Source organism: Pongo abelii, chromosome 1 (assembly GCF_028885655.2).
Source record: "Pongo abelii isolate AG06213 chromosome 1, NHGRI_mPonAbe1-v2.0_pri, whole genome shotgun sequence".
Taxonomy (NCBI): domain Eukaryota; kingdom Metazoa; phylum Chordata; class Mammalia; order Primates; family Hominidae; genus Pongo; species Pongo abelii.
Genome location: NC_071985.2, coordinates 94,927,501 through 94,948,512, shown reverse-complemented (window position 1 = coordinate 94,948,512; position 21,012 = coordinate 94,927,501). Strand labels below are relative to the sequence as shown.

Here is a 21,012-nt window from a genome sequence, read left to right as displayed (position 1 = left end):
GATGCCTTCTGAAAACTTCTTCTCTACCCTGAAAATAGTTTTCCTTTGCCTTAGCCCATATTTATGTGCCTCTTTCTTTTTTTTTTTTTTCTTGCAACAGAGTCTCACTCCATCACCCAAGCTGGAGTGCAGTGGCTCCATCTTGGCTCACTGCAAACTCCACCTCCTGGGTTCAAGGGATTTTCATGCCTCAGCCCCCTGAATGGCTGAAATTATAGGAGCATGCTACCATGCCCGGCTAATTTTTGTATTTTTAGTAGAGTCAGGGTTTCACCATGTTGGCCAGGCTGGTCTCAAACTCCTGACCTTGTGTCGTGATCCGCCCACCTCGGCCTCCTAAAGTGCTGGAACTACAGGTGTGAGTGACCAAGCCTGGACTATTTACTATTTTTTTTTTTTTTTTTTTTTTTTTTGAGATGGAGTTTCGCTCTTGTTGCCCAGGCTGGAGTACAATGGCGTGATCTTGGCTCACTGCAACCTCCACCTCCCAGGTTCAAGCGATTCTCCTGCCTCAGCCTCCCAAGTAGCTGGGATTACAGGCGTGCACCACCATGCTCGGCTAATTTTGTATTTTTGGTAGAGACAGGAGTTCTCCATGTTGGTCAGGCTGGTCTCGAACGCCCAACCTCAGGTGATCCGCCTGCCTCGGCCTCCCATGCCTGGGATTACAGGCATGAGCCACCGCACCTGGCCCTATTTACTATTTTTTAAGGCATTTAAAGTATGGTCAGGTGACTCAATTTAATGTGTAAACAAGTTTAATATAATAAGTAAAATTTCATCCTTTCCATCTCATTTCACCTCAACCCCATAATCATGTCCCATAATGCATTCACAAATCAAATACAAATGGTTTTAGGAGTATCCATTGTGCAGCAAGCAAGCAGGTGGCATATCAATAAGTTAAACATATTACTGAGTCCACAAAATACTTGAGAGTATTCTCTAGCTCTCACCTGGAATTCTGGGACAGAAAGCACAGATTCCTCAGAAGCTGATGACATTTCATCTTCCTCATCTTGGGTGAGGTCATCAAAGTCCTCTTCTTCCTCTTCTTCTGGCCTTTCTCTCCTCCAGTTTCTGGCCCAACTGTGGTCCCCACTGACTGACCATCAACACTGGATGAGTCTTTGGGCTTCCCTGGGGGGCTACTAAGCCTCACTTCAGGATTCATGGAGGATGAAGCATTATTTGGTGATCCTTTGCTCTCATCTCCCCCCACGTTTCCTTCATTGGGGGTTCTTGAGAAGATGAAGGGGTTTTAGTTGGCTGACTTCTCTCTTCTTCCTTCTGTAAGATTGTCTGTTTCTTTACCTCTCTAGCACTGCTCAACTCCTCACTTGGGGAGCCAGGGTCTAATTCCACAGTGTGTTCTTCCTTGATGTCATCACAAATACCATGCTCAGGGTGTTACCAGTGCAGGGTCTTGACTACAAGTTGTCCAGGTTCTTGGCGTATTGAACAGAGAATTGAACAAAATGCACAAGCAAAGCAACAAATGAATGAAGCAACGAAAGCACAGATTTATTGAAGTGAAAGTACATTCCACTGAGCAGAAGCAGACTTGGGCAAGTGGCTCGAGCACCCCAGTTGCAAAATCTTCTGGGGTTTAAGTACTCTTTAGAGGTTTCCTATTGGTTACACCCTTTGTAAATGAAGATGTGGCCCATGACCGATTGGAGGCTGAAGTGAAATTACACCCTATGCAAATGAAGATTTGGCCTGTGACCAATCAGAGGCTAAAGTGAAGGCTCCCTATCTCCAGATCCTATTCTCTTGCCTCATTCCCCCTTGAGAGACTTAATATCAAATATTTACAGGAGGCAGAGGGACTGAAAGTCTTTCTTCTGTAACTGCTTCATGCTGTTTGGGGCACCATCCCTACCTACTGGGGACCATGGAACTCTCACCCTGCTCTGTCTAGTGGAGGCAGGATGACTTCTTGATGGCTGGGGCTAGCATCATTCCCTGGATGGAGGCCCTGCTGCATGATCATTTGAAGCTTAATGGCTTCTAGGTGAGAAAAAATACATTTGGTTAAAAGATTTAACAAACATGGTCCAACATGGTTAATGCGAGTATAATTATTAATAATGTGCCAGCTAAGGGAAATAGACATGAAGCCCAACTTAGTGCCCTTGACCAGAAGCCCCATGACTCGGACAGCTGTTGTTATATTTTAGAGGCCCCATCAGCTAATTTTCAGGTGGCATCTCTTGCTAATCCTGATTGGTTGACATAAAAACAGCATTCTTCGGCGGGGCGCAGTGGCTCACGCCTGTAATCCCAGCACTTTGGGAGGCTGAGGTGGGCGGATCAGGAGGTCAGGAGATCGAGATCATCCTGGCTAACACGGTGAAACCCCGTCTCTACTGAAAAACAAAACAAAACAAACTTAGCCGGGTGTGGTGGCAGGCATCTGTAGTCCCAGCTACTTGGGAGGCTGAGGTGGGAGAATGGCATAAATCCAGGAGGCAGAACTTGCAGTGAGCTGAGATCGTGCCTCTGCACTCCAGCCTGGATGACAGAGTGAGACTCCGTCTCAAAACAAAACAAAACAACAACAACAACAACAAAAAACCCAGCATTCTTCTTTTAGGAAAAGACATATGCCACCTTTTTCAGCAGCTAGGAAATCCAGTCTCCTATTATTTTGTAAAACGACCGTTGCCAAGGAGTCTATCTGATTTTGTAAGGTGACAGTACTTTGGGCAATGTCTTCCAAGCTCTCTGAAAGATCCTTGGACAAACGTTGGTAACAGGATAGGGATGTTGCAAGCCTGCTAACTCCTGTTCCTACTTCTGCGGTTATTCTAGTCCTACCAAAAGGAGTACGAGTTTGATGGGTCATTGGTGCCTGGCGGGTGCAGTTAAAGGTATGAGAGATCGGTTGTTGACAGCTATATAGATTTCAGGGGCTAAATAAAGAAGTGTAGAGGTTTCAGTCCATTTGATTGGTAAACATAACTAGGAACTAGTTCCACACAGGAAAAAGACTCCGTGTTTTTCAAGACAAAAATCATTCTCTATGGTGAACATATGGGTTAGCTTTTTGTTTTTCTTTCCTCAGTGGTTAAGGTCCCTGCTAAGGTGACTCCAGTTAAAGGGTGGAAAGGACCTTGGGAAGTATCCTGAGTTGTCCCAGCAGTTAAGTTTTCCTGGTGAAGGTAGTTATGCTTAGTGTCCACCAGCAACCACCCAGAGGTATTTTCATACTGGAGAACCAAAAGGCAACTAGCTGTCTTAGGATTACTACAGTCTTCCCAAGTGAAAATGTGAACACAGCTAGTGGTCCTGCCTTGACAGTGCTTACACTGTGTGTCCTTTAAAGTGCCCTTAATTAGGAATAGTTTCATGAAAACCATACAGGTTTTCTAAATGATGCAGCCTAGGTAACTGCATAGCTTACATGTCATGTGAGAGGTTAATCCCTAGGGTGTAGTTACTCTGATGACTCAAGGTTCCCAGGGTCTGACTAGAATTTTTTTTTTTAAATACAAAGTGGCACCTGGGATTTTAGTTCTTTGTGCGTTATTGGGCCCCAAATAGGTTTTTGAGGAGATGCCAGAAAGGGTACTTTGGTAGGACTGGAGAAGGTTTACTGCTCATCCTGACATTGTAACTTTTGTCGTTTATGTAATTTTGAAGTCATAGAAGTCATGCAGGTCCATTAATTTGAAGGGAGTCCCTCCCTTGTAGTTGAGGTGGTAGGACATTTTTTCAAGGGCCCAAGATAAGCCTGGGATTGTGATGGCACTGTATTTTGGTGATGTTGGAGATAAACAAAGCCAACAGTCCTTTGCCAGAACAGGACTGGTGGTATTTAACAGTCTTTGGGTTAAATTTTAAAGTCTTAATAAATACCCAGAATCCATTAATTGCCAGAGAAGTAAAATAAAGCCCTGCTGTAAAATTAAGCTGATTCCCAGTATGCCTGGTCCCAGTATACACAGGCCAGGGCTAACCATTATGGGATGAAAAACACTTATCTGTTATTTTGTTCTTTTGAATAGGAACCTCAGGGGGTGTATACCTATCCTCTCAGGAATAATGTTACAAAAATGAATTAAAACACTTTGCTTAATTATTACAAAGGAAATGATCGCATCCATTTGGAAGAAGGCAATAAATTGTAAAAACATAAAAACTACTACTATTATCAAACCTACAGTAACTATGCAGCATAGACACCAAGGAGAGTTGGTAGGCATTCACTTATCTTTTGACTGTCTTTAAAACAGGTACTTCAGGTCTTCCACAGGTTCACAGGCATAGTGGCTGATGGAAGCTTCAAGTTACAGGTCTGGGGCTTCAGGTATTGCAGGCTTGACCCTAGAAAGATGTATCCAACTTCTAATCCTAGTACTTTGACTACAGAAGGCGTGGCCAACACCACTGAAAAAGTCCCTTCCATTTGGGTTGGAGTTGTTGAGCAGGTGACCCCTCTTTCCGTGTTTTAACAAATACTTTTATCTCCTGGCCTGATCTTGGGTTGCTGGTTAGTTCCCAATGCAGGGAACCTTTGAGTTCCAAACTTTTGAAATACCTGCTGAAATTGTCTCTGGTTAATTACGTATTTTACTAAACTGGCTATTTCTGGATCAGTAATTAGATCATCCATTAAAAATGGCCTTCCCAGCCAGGTGCAGTGGCTCATTCTTATAATCCCAGCACTTTGGGAGGCCAAGGTGGGTGGATCACTTGAGGTCAGGAGTTCAAGACCAGCCTGGCCAACATAGTGAAACCCCATCTCTACTAAAAATACAAAAATTAGCCATGTGTGGTGGCTCACACCTGTAATCCCAGCTACTTGGGAGGCTAAGGCAGGAGAATTACTTGAACCTGGGAGGTGGAGGTTGCAGTGAGCCAAGACTGTGCCACTGCACTCCAGTCTGGACAACAGAGTAAGACTCTGTCTCAAAAAAAAAAAAAAAAAAAAGACTTCTGTATAACATTTTAAATGGTCTCATATTAATTTTTGCTCTAGGGGAATTATGGATCCTTAAAAGGACTATGGGCAGCAAGCTGACCCAAGTTTCTGATGTTTCCTGACATAGCTTAGCTAACGCCCATTTTAGAGACTGATTAACCCTTTCTACTTTCCCGGAGGATTGAGGTCTCCATGCTGAATGTAAATAGTATTAGATTCCGAGAGCCTTAGCAACCCCTTTAGTTATTTGGGAGATGAAAGATGTACTGTTCTCACCTTGGGGGCTTTGGGGTAACCCAAACTGGGGATTATTTGTCTTAGGAGAATCTTTATAACTTCATTAGCCTTCTTTGTTCTGCTAGGGTAAGCCAGTAAAGGTGTGTATTAGTACTAGCAAAAACTTGTATCCTCTACAAGCTGGCATATGGGTAAAATCCAATGGCCAGTCTTCCCCTGGGGAAGTGCCCCTTCTCCGGGCTGGTTCTATTAGAGGAGGCATTTTGTTCCTGGGGTTGTTGAATGCTCACAGTGAACAGGTTTGACAGACCTGCTTAACCACGGAAGTTAAGTCAGGCCCAATGAAGAGCCTGTTTATCATGGCAAGAGTGGCATCTCCTCATATATTGAAAGAGTCATACAGGATTTTTATAATTCTCCATTGGGTTGTTTGAGGGAGATACACTTTTGATACCACATACCACCAGGATCCTTGTTTTTGTCCATCTTCCTCCTTTATTAACTGTTCTCCCTGTGATGTATATTCAGGTTCTATTGGGGAATCATAGAAAGGAAGAAGTGCTAGAATTTGTTGGGATTACACCCTGAGCAGTGTGGCTTTGGCTTATCAGCCTTTCTGTGCCCTTGTATTATAGGGGTTAGGTTCTTTTGATGCCCCCTACAATGAATTATGGCTATGCTTTTGGCAAGTGTATTGCTTCCAACAGTTGAAGAATTTCAGACCCATGCTTTATGGTGGAATATTTACTAGTTAGTAGTCCTCTTTCTCTTTCTTTTCAAATTGCAGCATGAGCATGAAACATGAGAAATGCATGTTTGGAATCTGTATAGATGTTAAGCTTTTTCCCTTTTCCTAATGTCAGAACTCGAGTAAGAGCAATGATCTCAGCTTTTTGTGCTGACATACCTGGGGGCAGGGGTTGGACCTCAATAATTGTATTGTAATTTACTATTGTATATCTGGCCCAGTGTTCCCGTTTGATACAAAGCTGCTGAGGTCTGTGAACCAGTCATCCTCTGAATCTGGGAGAGGTCAACCTTTTAAATCAGGCTGGCTAACATATGTATGTGCAATAACTTGCTCACAGGAATGCTTAATTATTGGGCTTGTGGGCAGCAATCAAGCTGGATTCACAGTGTTACAGGTTTTGAGGGTCACATCTAGATTGTCCAGGAGCATAGCTTGGTATTTGGTTAACCTTTCCCCCATCATACAGATGTGTCCTTTTATTTCTAGGATTGACTTGATGTGGGGTTAATACTTCCAGTGGCTGACCCAGGGTGATTTTAGTGGCTTCTTCCACTAAAATAGCAGTGTCTGCCATCGACTGCAAGCAGCTTGGCCACCCTGTCCAATTTCTTTGAGAAGTAGGCGGTTGGCACTCCCATGGCTATGCCTTTCCTTTCTGCTACATACAAGGGCTTAGTGAGGTCTAGGATGCCAAGAGTGGGAGGCTGACTGAGAGCCTGTTTTAACTTGACAAAGCCTTCTCTCATTTCTGAAGTCCATTCAATTGGCTCATTTTCTGGCCCCCATGTTGCTTTCATAAAGGGGTTTTGCTATGAGCCCAAAATTTGGTACCCATCTTCTGCAAAACCCAGCCATCCCCAGAAAACAACGAAGCTGTTGCTTGGTGTGGGAGGAGCTCCAAACCACATATGGCTTGCAGTCATTCTGGGGATATTTGCTGGGCTCTGGGTGTTAAGATACACCTTAAATATTGAACCCGTTGGTGGGCAATCTGAGCCTTCCTTTTGGACACTTTATATCCCATCTGCAAAGAAATTTAAGGTTCTTATAGTATTTTAGTCATATGCCCCCTGGGTTGGGCTACACACAAGAAGGTCATGTACATACTGGAGTACACTCCATTTTCCAATTTTAGATCCCTTAGATCCCCAAGGCTTGTGCAAAAAACAAACAAACAAACAAACATGGTTATCCTGAAAGCCCTGAGGGAGGGGCACTCTCCAAGTGTATTGCCGTTTTAGCCCTACTCAGTTTCCGAGTATACCATGCTAGTGTGTTGACCTATTTATTAATGTGGTCTGGGACATTGTCTGCATTACTATTAGCAGTTTTGCTGGGTGGTGCCTAAATCGTAGCAGTGCCCCTATTTTAACTATAATATCCCCTCCCAACAAGGGGACTGGGCAGCTTGGTACTACTAGAAATTCTTGCTGGAAGATTTGTTTCTCAAATTGACAAGTCAAAAGAGGAATAAAGAGTCTTTTTTGTGGCTTTCCTTCCATTCCCATAACGCTTGTGGATGGGGAGGAAACTTTGCCTACATAAGTAGTAAGGGCAGAGTAATTTGTCCCTGTATCAAAAAGAAACCAAATTTGGGTGCCCAACACATCGAGTTACCCAGGGCTCCTCAATAGTAATGAATGATGTTCCTGGACAGGGGTGGTGAGGAAAAGCCCTGGGCCCCAACAGTCTTCATCAATTTCTCCTTTTGCACTGTTATAGAGTTTTGACTGACCTCCTCTGTGCAAGAGGGGGCAGTTAATTCTCCAGCACCAGGGGTTGTGACTGGTGCCTTTGTACTGACAACGGGGTCCCAGTGGGGGCTTACTACAGTCCTTTGCCCAATTCCCATTTTTCTTGCATTTGAAGCAAAAGCCTTTGCTGGCATTATCCTTATGGCCCATTGGGATTCCCTTGGGCACTCTTTGGGCATTCAGGGCATCTCCAATGATGGCTATCATAATTTTGGCTTGCTTTATTCCTTTTCCTTCCTCCAGGTCATGATTGTTATACACCATATAAGGCAGTATCAAGAAGTTGATTTTGATTAGTTTGTGGCATCATCTATAGCTTTGGAGCCTAATGGCTGGAGCAGATTGGCTAATGAAATGCTGTGCCATTAATATTTTGCCTTCTGGAGAGGAAAGGTCCAGATTGGTATATTTCCTTTCCCCAGCCTACCATAAAACATGGCTGGATTTTCCTCCTTGCCTTGTATAACCTCCCTTATCATAATTTGCTACCTTAGATATTCTTTTTCATTCCTCCAAGGAGAGCCTCAAGAAATTTGGCCCAGTTGTTCATTTCCGCAGGGGTGTCAATTAGGATCAGTAGTAGGGGCTGGGGCTGGGCCCTGGTGATTGCCCTAAGGACTTCAGGCAAATAAATCATGGGTTTCCTGGCAGGCGGCCTCAAAGATTCGTTCCTTTTCCAAGGGGGTACAACAGGTTGCTAGAATTAATTGAACATCCCTCCATGAGAGATCAAAGGCTAAAGTCAAAGTTTGGAACCCATCTGCAAATTTCCTGGGGTTCTCAGAATAGCTTCCTAGCTTTTCTTTACATCGTGTTATGGAGAAGCAGGCCTGCACCCCAGCTGGCCCCTAGGCTCCTGCTACTTCCCTAAGGAGTGGTAGGGCTGAAAGGGAGTTGAATAAGGTGTTCCACTGTGAGGGGAACTTGGCAGGGTTCCTGGTTTTTGCTCTTGGGTTTGAGCCTCAGGAGCACTTGGCCACAGGCTACATGGGGGAGGTTGCCCTTGTAAAAAGAGAATCATCTACAATATCTGGTTCTGCCATAGGACCTTTGATTATGGGACAGGTTCTGGAGTTTTGCACATGGTTGGGTTTTGATATACATCCATGAAGACCTGTACATAAGGGATTTCCGGCCATTTACCCTGCATTTTGCAAAACAGGTCTAATTGCAGATGGTGTAATAATTAAGAATTCCATTGACTGCCCATTGTTCCTGGCTGCTTGACTGGGGTCCCTAAGGGTGTCCCCCTTTAGGGTCCCATCTTAGTCTGACATCTGTGACCTTTGATGGGTGCCGGCATACTTTGGCAAGGTTCTCTCCACCACTGGTGACCCACTATTAACTAACTCCTTTTATCCCTAGATGAAGGCCTTGACTTCTAGCATCTTTTTTTTTTTTTTTTTTTTTGGAGACGGAGTTTCACTCTTGTTGCCCAGGCTGGAGTGCAATGAGCACGATCCTGGCTCACTGAAACCTCCACCTCCTGGGTTCAAGTAATTCTCCTGTTTCAGCCTCCCAAGCAGCTGGGGTTGCAGGCGTGCATCACCATGCCAGGCTAATTTTGTATTTTTAGTAGAGACGGGGTTTCACCATGTTGGCCAGGCAGGTCTCGAACTCCTGACCTCAGGTGATCCATCTGCCTCAGCCTCCCAAAGTGCTGGGATTACAGGTGTGAGCCACAGCACCTGGCCTCCAGCATCCTTATAATTTGGTAAGGCCATGGTTTCCCATACTTCCTGTTCCACTAGAGTGATAGCTGTGAACCCTAATGAGAGGAACAGGAGGCTGGTAGGTTTCTTTTGTCATGTGAATTTCAGGGGAAAAGGTTGATTTTAGGCATGCAAGATAAGATAGTGCTGGCTATTCCATTCTGTACCTGGAAAAGGGAGGGAATGTTTAAAAATCCACCACCATGGCAATGGATCCTGTGTAAGGGCAGGCCATTCTATTGAAATAATATGATGAAGACAAAGGAAACAAGGTCCCCTCAGTGGAGGTCCAAGATGTAGAATGTATTCTAAAGCTTGTGGGTCCCAAAGGTCATCAGCCAGCCAAATGGATCGAGTAGAAGGGTCAAAATATCTAGGAGATACTATCTTTTCCCCTCACTGGCTAACTCTATAAGAGAATTTGGTATAAGAAAGGAGAGTTTAAGAGGCCTGAGTGTGAATTCGCCCTGAATGAGCTACCACTGCCAATGGTGTCACATGTAGAAATCAGAGACTATTACCAGAAAAGATAAAAAAGTCTTTCTCCCTTCCGGGCAGGGAAGCTATCCCCATTCACTCCTTGGCCTTCAGGTAACACTGGAGAGTGGCCCTGTCCAGTTGCCCTCAATTACCAAAGAGCTGCTAGAAAACAGCAGCTGACTGACTCAAAAAAAGAGAACTCAGGTCCCTCACGCAAACTGGGCGATGGTGATCAGGTGCTTCCACATGGATATCCTTCAGTCTCACTGGAGTGGCCCTGGCCAGAAACCTGCAGTTGCCTCCATGTTCAGATGCTATCTGCTGAGTCTCGAGTTGGAAAAGGGAAAGAGAGAGAGGAAAAGGTTCCCCTGTATGGTGTGGAGGGAGCCCTGCACAGAGATATAGCTCCAGCCCATGCCCAAAAATGAAGGCTTGATAGAGACGGAAAAAAAAAGGAAAGAAGAAAAGAAAAATAACCCCCCATCGACCGCACCGCAATTTGGACTTACCTCCAGGCTGGCTTGCCAAAATATGTTACTGTTGGAGGGTCTTGACTACAATTTGTCCAGGTTCTTGGAATGCTGAATGAAGAACTGAACAAACTGCACAAATCAATGAAACAACGAAGCAATAAAAGCACAGATTTATTGAAGCAGAAGTATATTCCACAGAGTGGGAGCAGGCTAAAGCAAGCTGCTCAAGAGCCCCAGTTGCAAAATCTGGGGTTTAAGTACCCTTTAGGGGTTTCCTATTGGTTACACCCTATGCACCACCAATCGGAGGCTGAAGTGAAGGCTCCCAGTCTCCAGACTCTATTCTCCTGCCTCAAGGAAATCCACTGATTTCCTCTGTAGCATCTTCAGGTTCCATCTTGACAACTTCCTCTAAATCCCCAGGGGAAGAGTTGTTTAGAGACTCCTGGATGCCCTGAGGGAGCGGCTCCAGAGCTTGCCTTCCCTCCTCTGTTTTCACAACGGTCCAGCGATAGGCACTGTTCTCTGACAATCCTTCTTGGCACTGTTTATCGACTGGCGGAGGCCCTGGGCTATGTTCCACTTTGGGGAAAACCGCAGCAGAGAGAGGAGATAGTTCCTGGGGCTCTAATTTGGGTTCTAGGCCCTGAAAGGCATTTTCCCCATCAGCCACAGCACAAGCAATGTCCACATTCACGTGGGCCTTATCTTCAGGGGTGGATGGCATAGGAAGATTCACAGAATTGCCAGAAACAATTAAGGGTGAGACAGAGGAGGCCACAAGGGGCTGGTTCAATGGACAGGGGAAGGAAGTAGGGTTAACCAAGAGGGTGGCAATGGGAATAGTCTGGGGACTCTGGGCCACAGCCGCATTGACAGGCTGGATCATGTTACAGCCACCGCCAAGGCTCACAATCTTCACAGTGGTAGCAGGAACAGTGAAGATAACAGATGCAGGGTGGATAACAGGGGCAGGTTTGATACAGCGAAAGGCCCTGGCTCCCCTTCTTTTTGAGGGTCTCCGTCTAACATATGGCTTTCGAAACATGGAAGGGGCAGGGGAGGGCAGCATTACCTTGGGCACAGGGGCAGAAGAGAGCAAAGTCTGGGACTCAGACAGAGGGAAGCTCGTCCTGGCCTCAGGGGGCATAGCAGGCAGTGCTGCAGGAGACTCAAAACTCTCACCTCCACTGACCCCCAGTGGAGGGACACCTGGAACTGTCTGTAAAACAGTGGCTGGCTGTATCGGGTGAGGAATCCGGAGCACCATTTTGCTCGGAGGGGCTTCTGAATGAGTTGATTGGGGTGGTGTTTTCCCAGGGTTGAAGCTGGGCTGGAGAGAGGGGCTGGGTTGGATAAGGAGGGGTTTCAGGACTGATGAACGCTTCTGTCTCCAAGCCTTCTTGGGGAAACGGTTGGCAACTGGCTTCAGTTTCAGGACTACACCCTTAGGCAATAGCAGTGGGTACCGAGTTTCACTCCCCAACTCTGAGTTGTCTTTTTCTAGGCCTTGATCTGAGTTGATCTCAGTGGTTCCAGTCACATTTCCTACCTCTCTAGCACCATCAGCCATGCGCCGCAGTTCTTCCTGGATGGATGGCAGACTGGCCTATTGGAAACGAGAACACTCTGATCCAGCACATGTCAGAATTTGGGAAAAAGAATAGTACTTTCTAGGTTTAGGGACCTGAGACAAGCTCAAGGCATCTTTCCAAGAAGGGACTCTGCATATCAAATTTCTACAAAGACCACAGTCCAATTATATACTTTAGAAACTCTTCTCTGAATTTCTTTTAGCAAATTACCATTTTACCCATTATTTTGAATCACCCAGAGAAGGTGATTGTTGTAGAATCACCCGGAGAAGGGCAGAAAAGTAAGGGAAGAAAGGTGAATGAGGAAGATTTCTGAAGTCCTAGTTCTACAACTAAAGCATTAGACGATTAAGGAAGCCCTTGATATTCTCTCAGAACTTTCAGTGACCTTCTGCCTCCTACAGACTTCGAGGAAGAGGGCTGTACCTTTAACCAGAATGGGAGCCGGTGTTCTTCTCTCTCTATAGGTGGCTTCCACTGATGTGGCTGGATCTCTTCACAGCATTTTACTAGGACTGGCAGTTGTTTGGTCTTCTTATAAAACTTAAACATGAAAAAAATGCGCATGAATTACATTCCTTCTGGAAACACTGTCCTCTGTCAGGCTGGTGAATGGGGTGGGTGGTGGATCAAGAGAAACACACACAAGACCACATACACAAACATCCATGAACACACATATATAAATAGCATATGCTGAATACTTGTACATTTCAAATTAAACTAATCTCTATTTAAAGATTTTATAATTATTCAATATTTTCTTTTTTTTTTTGAGATGGAGTTTTGCTCTGTCACCCAGGCTGGAGTGCAGTGGCGCCATCTCCGCTCACTGCAAGCTCCACTTCCCAGGTTCACGCCATTCTCCTGCCTCAGCCTCTGGAATGTTAGCCAGGATGGTCTCGATCTCCTGACCTCGTGATCAGCCCGCCTCGGCTTCTCAAAGTGCTAGGATTACAGGCGTGAGCCGCCGCGCCCGGCCCTATTCAATATTTTCTAACTGATGATCTCCATTCTGGTTGCCAGGAAGGGGAGAGTTTAGGTCACAGAGAGAAAAGGAAGCAGATACTAAGAGCAATCTTATGTAAGATTTGTTCCTGCTCAACAGCTGCAGACAGCATCGTAATCTATAAAATGGACACATCAAAGACTTTAAGCAAATGATGGTGTGAAGGGAAGGAAAGGAGGGAAGGAAAAAAAAAGACTGAGGCAGTTCAGTTTTAAGAGTAAATAGGCTGGCCATGGTGGCTCACATCTGTAAACCCAGCACTTTGTGAGGCTGAGGTGAGCACATCACTTGAGATTGAGAGTTTGAGACCAGCCCGGCCAACATGGTGAAACTCCATCTCTACTAAAAATACAAAAATTAGCTGGGTGTGGTGGTGGGTGCCTGTAATCCCAGTTACTTGGGAGGCTGGGGCAAAAGAATTGCTTGAACCCGGCAGTGGGGGTGGTAGGGTGGAGATTGCAGTGAGCCAAGATCATGCCACTGCACTCCAGCCTTGGTAACAGGGTGAGACTCCATCTCAAAAAAAAAAAAAAAAAAAAAGAACTGAACTTAAACCACTGACAATAAGCATCTGTTCATCCAACATATATATAGGATGTTGTTTATATCCTAGGCACTGTGCTAAAAGCTAAGCACACACATAAGGGAAGCAATTCCTGCTCTCATGGAGCTTACAGACTAGTGGGAGACAGTCAAGTGGACAAATAACATTAAAAAACGTACAAAGGGCTGGGCATGGAGGCTCATGCCTGTAATGCCAGCACTTTGGGAGAACGAGGAGGGTGGATAACTGCAGGTCAGGAGTTCATGACCAGCCTGGCCAACATGGCGAAACCCTGTCTCTAATAAAAGTACAAAAAAAAATTAGCCGGGTGTGGTGGTGCACGCCTGTGACCCCAGCTACCTGGCAGGCTGAGGCAGGAGAATCGCTTGAACCGAGGAATTAGAGGTTGCAGTGAGCCGAGACTGCACCACTGTACTCCAGCCTGGGCAACAGAGCAAGACTCCAACCCTGACACCCCGGCCCGTTCCCCAACAAAAGTACAAAGATGTGCACGAAAAATGACACAAAACTAAAACTTAAACACAAATTACTTCTGGCCAGGTGTGGTGGCTTATGCCTGTAATCCCAGCACTATGGGAGGCTGAGGCAGGCAGATCACAAGGTCAGGAGATCAAGACCATCCTGGCCAACATGGTGAAACCCCATCTCTACTAAAAATACAAAAATTAGCTAAGTGTGGTGGCGCGTGCCTGTAATCTCAGCTACTCGGGAGGCTGAGGCACGAGAATCACTTGAACCCAGGAGGCGGAAATTGCAGTGGGCCGACATCACGCCACTGCACTCCAGCCTGGCGACAGTGAGACTCCATCTCAAAAAAAAAAAAAAAAAAATTATTTCTGCAGAAGAATAAGGTTTATCACGTGTGCCTTAGAACCATGGACAGGCCGGGCATGGTGGCCCACACCTGTAATCCCAGCACTTTGGGAGGCCGAGGTGGGCAGATCACTTGAGGTCAGGGGTTTGAGATCACCTGGCCAACATGGCAAAACCCCATCTCTACTAAAAATACAAAAATTAGCTGGGTGTGGTGGCTAATCCCAGCTACTCAGGAGGCTGAGGCAGGAGAATCGCTTGAACCCAGGAGGCAGAGGCTGCAGTGAGCAACAGAGTGAGACTCTGTCTCAAAAAAAGAAAAAAAAAAAAAAAACAACAACAACAAACAAGGAAACTGACATTGATACAATCAAAAGACCATGAATGGAGTTTTTTTTTTTTTTCATACAGAGTTTCGCTCTGTTGCCCAGGCTGGAGTGTAGTGGCGAGATCTCGGCCCACTGCAAGCTCCGCCTCCCAGGTTCACGCCATTCTCCTGCCTCAGCCTCCAGAGTAGCTGCGACTACAGATGCCCGCCACCGCGCCCGGCTAATTTTTTTGTACTTTTAGTAGAGACGGGGTTTCACCATGTTAGCCAGGATGGTCTCGATCTACCAACATCGTGATCCGCCCACCTTGGCCTCCCAAAATGCTGGGATTACAGGCGTGAGCCAACGTACCCAGCCCAGGAGATGGTTTAAATGTGAAAATTCCCTTCCCAAGCACTCTCCCTCAGGATGCTACTGGAATGGGGCCATGCAGGGTGGCTCATGCCTATAATCCCAGCACTTTGGGATGCTGAAGCAGGAGGATCACTTGAACCCAGGAGTCTGAGACCAGCCTGGGCAAAAAACTGACACCCCCCACCTCAATTTTTTAAAATTCAGAAAAAAACTTTTTTAAAAAATGCTGCTAGAATGTGTTCCACTAAAGTAAAGAAGTAATACTCACACCTGTAATCCCAGCACTTTGGGAGACCGAAACGGGTGGATCAAGAGGTCAGGAGATCGAGACCAACCTGGCTAACATGGTGAAACCCCGTCTCTACTAAAAATACAAAAAATTAGCCAGGCGTGGTGGCATGTGCCTGTAATCCCAGCTACTCGGGAGGCTGAGGCAGGAGAATTGCTTGAACCCGGGAGGCAGAGGTTGCAGTGAGCCAAGATCATGGCGCCTTTGCACTCCAGCCTGGGCAACAAAGCGAGACTCGGTCTCAAAACAAAACAAAAAACAAGGCCAGGCATGGCGTCTCACGCCTGTAATCCCCGCACTTTGGGAGGCTGAGGCGGGTGGATCCCCTGAGGTCAGGAGTTCAAGACCAAGACCAAGGTTGCAGTGAGCTGAGATCATGCCACTGCACTCCAGCCTGGGGGACAGAGTAAGACTCAGTGTCTCAAATTAAAAAAAAAAAAAAAAAAAAAAAAAAGAAGTAATGCAAAAGCAAAGATGTGGAATTCAGGAAATAAGAGGATCTAACACAGTATGAGGCAAAAGGAATTCCCGGGATGATGGTGAAGAAAAAGCCCAAGAAGACATCAGTGCAGCAACATGGAGAGCAACACGCTTAGACTGGAATAGTGTCAGAGGGCTCAGGGAGCAATTTCTTCAAGATGAAAGTGACAGAATATCTAGAATGCCTGAACACACTGAAAGAAGATGATCTGGGAAACAAAATGTTCAGCAGGAAAGGCAAGGTAACACAGTAACATAGCTGAGCTGTGAAGAGCATTTATACAGTCCTTAAAATCTTTTTTTTTTTTTGAGACGCAGTCTTGCTCTGCTGCCCAGGCTGGAGTGCAGTGGCACGATCTCGGCTCACTGCAAGCTCCGCCTCCCGGGTTCACGCCATTCTCCTGCCTCAGCCTCCCTAGTAGCTGGGACTACAGGCGCCCACCACCATGCCCAGCCAATTTTTTGTATTTTTAGTAGAGCTGGGGTCAAGAAAAATACAAAAACAAAATGAAACCAAAGACTGGGCATTACGGCTCACGCCTGTAATCCCAACACTCTGGGAGGCCGAGCTGAGGCAAGAGGACTGCTTGAGGTCAGGACTTCAAGACCAGCCTGGGCAACAAAATGACACCCTGTCTTCACACAAAATAAAATAATTAGCTAGCCGTGGCGGCATGCACCTGTAGTCCAAGCTACTTGGAAGGCTGAAGTGGAAGGATCACCCAGGAATTTGAGGTTGCAGTGACCTATGATTGTACCCATGCACTCCAGCCAGGATGACAGAGTGAGAACCTGTCTCAAAAAAAAAAAAAAAAAAAACCATAAATAAATATCTAAATAAAAAAGAAGGCTGGGGGCAATGGCTCACATCTGTAATCCCAGCACTTAGGGAGGCCGAGGCAGATGGATCACCTGAGGTCAGGAGTTCAAGACCAGCCTGGCCAACATGATGAAACCCCAACTCTACTAAATACAAAAATCAGCTGGGCATGGTGGTGGGGGCCTGTAATCCCAGCTACAAGGGAGGCTGAAGCAGGAGAATCGCTTGAACCCAGGAGGCAGAGGTTGCAGTCAGCCGAGATCGCGCCATTGCACTCCAGCCTGGGGGTCAAGAGTGAAACTCCATCAATAAGTAAAAAGAGTTGAGAAAAAGTATACAGACCAGGCCTGGGCGACAAGAGCAAAACTCTGTCTCAATAAATAAATAAATACATACATACATACATACATACATACATACATACATACACACACACACACACATACATGCATACATACAAACAAACAAACACAAAATTGAGAAAAAGTATATAGGCTGGGCACGGTGGCTTATGCCTGTAATCCTAGCCTCTGGGAAGCCAAGACTGGTGGATCACTTGAGGTCAGAAGTTCAAGACCAGCCTGGCCAACATGGTGAAACTCGTATCTACTAAAAATACAAAAAGTTAGCTGAGCGTGGTGGGCACGCCTGTAATCTCAGCTACTTGGGAGGCTGAAGCAGGAGAATCACTTGAACCTGGAAGGCGGAAGCTGCAGTGAGCCAAGACTATGCCACTATACTCCTGCACTCCAGCCTGGGTGACAGTGCAAGATTATGTCTGACCAAAAAAACAAAACAAAACAAAAACCCAAAGCATGTAAGTGGAATACTGCATACCATTTCTAGAAATGTTCAAGAAAGAGAATTATTACAGGGAAACATGGATTTGTGGAATCTTTCAAGAGGATGAAGATACTCCAGAGGAACGTAATGAATGAATCAACTGTCCCTGAATAGGCAACGGGGGAATTAATCTAGTGTATAAGTAGGAAAAATTAGCTTTAGATAAAAAAAGGTTCTTCTTTTCTTTGAGAATAACAAGAGAAAAGAACAGATACGTATTGGTGAGGTGCCTGGATAGATGCAGGAAACACTCACTTTAATGATGTTGTCAGGAGCTCTGTTCATGTTGAGATTCTTGATTCTCACTGTCAGTTGGCGGGCAGTCTTGCAGGTTAGAAGGTACTTGCTGATTAGAGGGTTAAGAAACTCAGTCCCTTCAAAATGCTTCAGTCCTAAAGCTAACAAACTGAGAAAGGAGCAATAACACTAAATCTCACTTCACAGTCCTTCCTTCTAAAGGGCCTCCCCAGACTAACACATTTTACAATCTACTTTTTCTTATTTGTTCTTAAGACAAGGTCTCACTCTGTCACCTGGGCTGGAGTGCAGTGGCACGATCGCAGCCCACTGCAGCCACTACTTCCTAAGCTGAAGCGATTCTCCAGTCTCAGCCTCCCAAAGTGCTGAGATTACAGGCATGAGCCCATGGCGTGTGGCCCAATCTACTTTTTCATTTTTTTCAGACAGGGTCTTGCTCTGTTGTCCAGGCTGGAGAGCAGTGGCATGATTACAGTGCGCTGCAGCCTTGAATGCCTGGGTTCAATCGATTCCCGCACTTCAGCCTCCCGAGTATCTGTGGCCATAAACGTTTGCTACCATGCCTAGCTAATGTTTTATTTCATTATTTGTAGAGACCAGTTCTCACTTTGTTGCCTAGGCTGATCTTGAACTTCTGGCCTCAAGTGATCCTCCTGCCTCGGCCTCCCAAAGTGCCGTCATTACTGGTGTGAGCCACCATTGCTGGCCAATCTACTTTTTCTACAACTAATTCTTGTACAAGTTGGTGACTACTCAGTAGAAAATTTCAGGTATTTAGTGAGTAGTGATTAAGTACTATGAATAAGAATCAAATAGTTCATTTCACAATTAAGTAGGAGCAAGAGAAACTAGTCATAAATCATTAATAAATGTCAGATCATGATAAGCTGTATATTAACAACACAAAGGAAGTTCAAAGAGAATACATGGGAAGGAGAATGATTCTAATGAAACAAATATAAAATGAATAATAGGTACCTTGTCAGACAAATTAAACTGGCACCAATACTATCCTCTAACATAATATATATAATCATGGTTACATATATACATATTTGCTGATAACCGTGTGGCAATACACACAAAGGGCCATAAAAATGTTCACAATCTAGCTGGGCATGGTGGCTCATGCCTGTAATCCCAGCACTTTGGGAGGCCAGGAGTGGGAGGATCATTTGAGGTCAGGAGTCCGAGAGCAGCCTGGGTAACATAGAGAGACCCTCACCTGTACAAAAAAAATTAGCCATGTATGGTGGCACATGCCTGTGGTCCCAGCTACTCCATGGAGGCTGAGGCAGGAGGATCGCTTGATCCCAGGAGTTCGAGGCTGCAGTGAGCTGTGATTGCAACACTGCACTCCAGCCTGGGTAACAGAGTAAAATCCTGTCTCTAAACAAATAATAACATTATAAAAGCGAACCTCCTGCCTTGGCCTTTCAAAATGCTGGGATTACAGGTAGGAGCTGCCATGTCCAGTCTAAAACATTTTAAAAATGTGTGTGACATCCCCCAAAAAGCAGTATTTGGCACTGCCAAAACAAGCACGTTCTAGAGGACTCTGCTCATCTATACTGCTTTTCCTTTTGTGTCCATGTCTTATTATACAAGTCTTACTTCCCCTAAACTCCTCAAAGGCACTACGTCTTCTCCTTGGGATATTTGATCCCCCAGAGTAAACACTTACTTGTCCTCAGCCTTGGTGAAGAGGATCTTATCCTGGGGATTCTTTGCCTTCAGGGAACACACTGGAAGTAACTCTGGATACATGAAAACCTTGCTTGTGGCCAGGATCCAAGCCACTTGCTTTGGCAAACAGGGAAATTCATTGGCTATAAGAAAATAAATCTCTGATAAATCAACTTCTAGGAAAAAAGAGGGCTTCAAAAAGCCTGTGAAGGCATTTTTGCATTTAGGTAGAGCTGTCCTTATCTAACTTGATTCCCTCCCATCTGCCTACCATTCCCCAAAGAGTTCCCACAGTCTTTCCTCAACTAACATTACATCTAAAGGAAGTCCCATTCACTGGCAATGAAAGTTGACTTTTTTTTTTTTTTAGACGGAGTCTGGCTCTGTTGCCCAGACTGGAGTGCGTGGCCCAATCTTGGCTCATTGCAAGCTCCGCCTCCCGGGTTCAGGCCATTCTCCTGCCTCAGCCTCCCAAGTAGCTGGGACTACAGGCGCCTGTCACCATGCCCAGCTGATTTTTTGTATTTTTAGTAAAGACGGGGTTTCACTGTAGATAGGATGGTCTTGATCTGACCTTGTGATACGACAGCCTCGGCCTCCTAAAGTGCTGGATTATAGGCGCAAGCCACGGCGCCCGGCCTCTCTTACTCTTTCTTACGTGTAACACTTTATTCACTAAGTAAAACAACCATTTAAAAAGTACCTAGTAATACCTGTCACATAGTGTACGCTCAAAAATGTTTTACCTCCTTTCCCCTTTAAATCTTTGAAAGATAATAGACCTTCAACAATGCTTTTTTCTTCCAGGATAAGATTCCAGGCCAGGCGTGCTGGCTCACACCTGTAATCCCAGCACTTTGGGAGGCCGAGGCAGGTGGATCACCTGAGGTCAGGAGTTCAAGACCAGCCTGGCCAACATAGTGAAACCCCGTCTCTACTAAAAATGCAAAAATTAGCCAGGCATGGTGGCACGCACCTGTAATTCCAGCTACTTGGGAGGCTGAGTCAGGAGAATTGTTTGAACCTGGGAGGCGGAGGTTGCAGTGAGCCGAGATCATCCCACTGCACTCCGGCCTGGGTGACAGAGCGAGACTCCATCTTAAAAAAAAAAAAGAAAAAAGATTCCAACTTCTTTAATCTCCCTCACAAATCTGGTATTCCAAATTTTACTTTTATTTGATTCTTTCTTAAATTTCATTAAGTTCTCCCAGATTCCTCCTGAGGTTGGGAACAAAAGAACCATAAAAGGAATGAGACAATTCAGTCTCATTCATTTCTGTCTCCCTCTCTCAGCCTCTCAATTTTAGGCACCTCTGCATTTCTAGAGACAAAACTACTATATCCATATTTCTCCTTCCGTAAGTGTCATTTTTATATCCCCAGAAGAAAAACACAGGACACTAGATGTGTAAGATAATACTATAATTTGGTATTAAATCATGTTTTCATTACCATTTCATATCATTTAATGTATCTATTAAAGTAGTTTGGGATCTGTGTCTATGATATAGTACACTTAAATTCAACTATATTCAATTTAATGATAAGACTCAGGGATTTAAAATAGAATCCAAAGACAAACCCAAATCCAGAACAAACCACAACTAATTTGCTAAATCAGCAAACAAATCAGA

General features: G+C 45.2%; 1 protein-coding gene and 1 pseudogene across 1 annotated transcript in view; both read right to left on the bottom strand.

Annotated features, from left to right (window-relative positions):
* Positions 1-492: 492 nt before the first annotated feature.
* Positions 493-1,410, bottom strand: LOC129060586 (GON-4-like protein; annotated as a pseudogene).
* Positions 1,411-10,481: 9,071 nt separating this feature from the next.
* The window catches only part of YY1AP1 (YY1 associated protein 1), a gene marked incomplete at its 5' end in the record, with an annotated part of 18,697 nt that continues 8,166 nt past the window's right edge, over positions 10,482-21,012 (bottom strand). The window contains 2 exon segments of the mRNA NM_001133623.1: positions 10,482-11,946; positions 12,359-12,475. Of these exon segments, the coding sequence (NP_001127095.1) occupies positions 10,690-11,946; positions 12,359-12,475 (1,374 nt within the window). The 3' untranslated portion in view covers positions 10,482-10,689.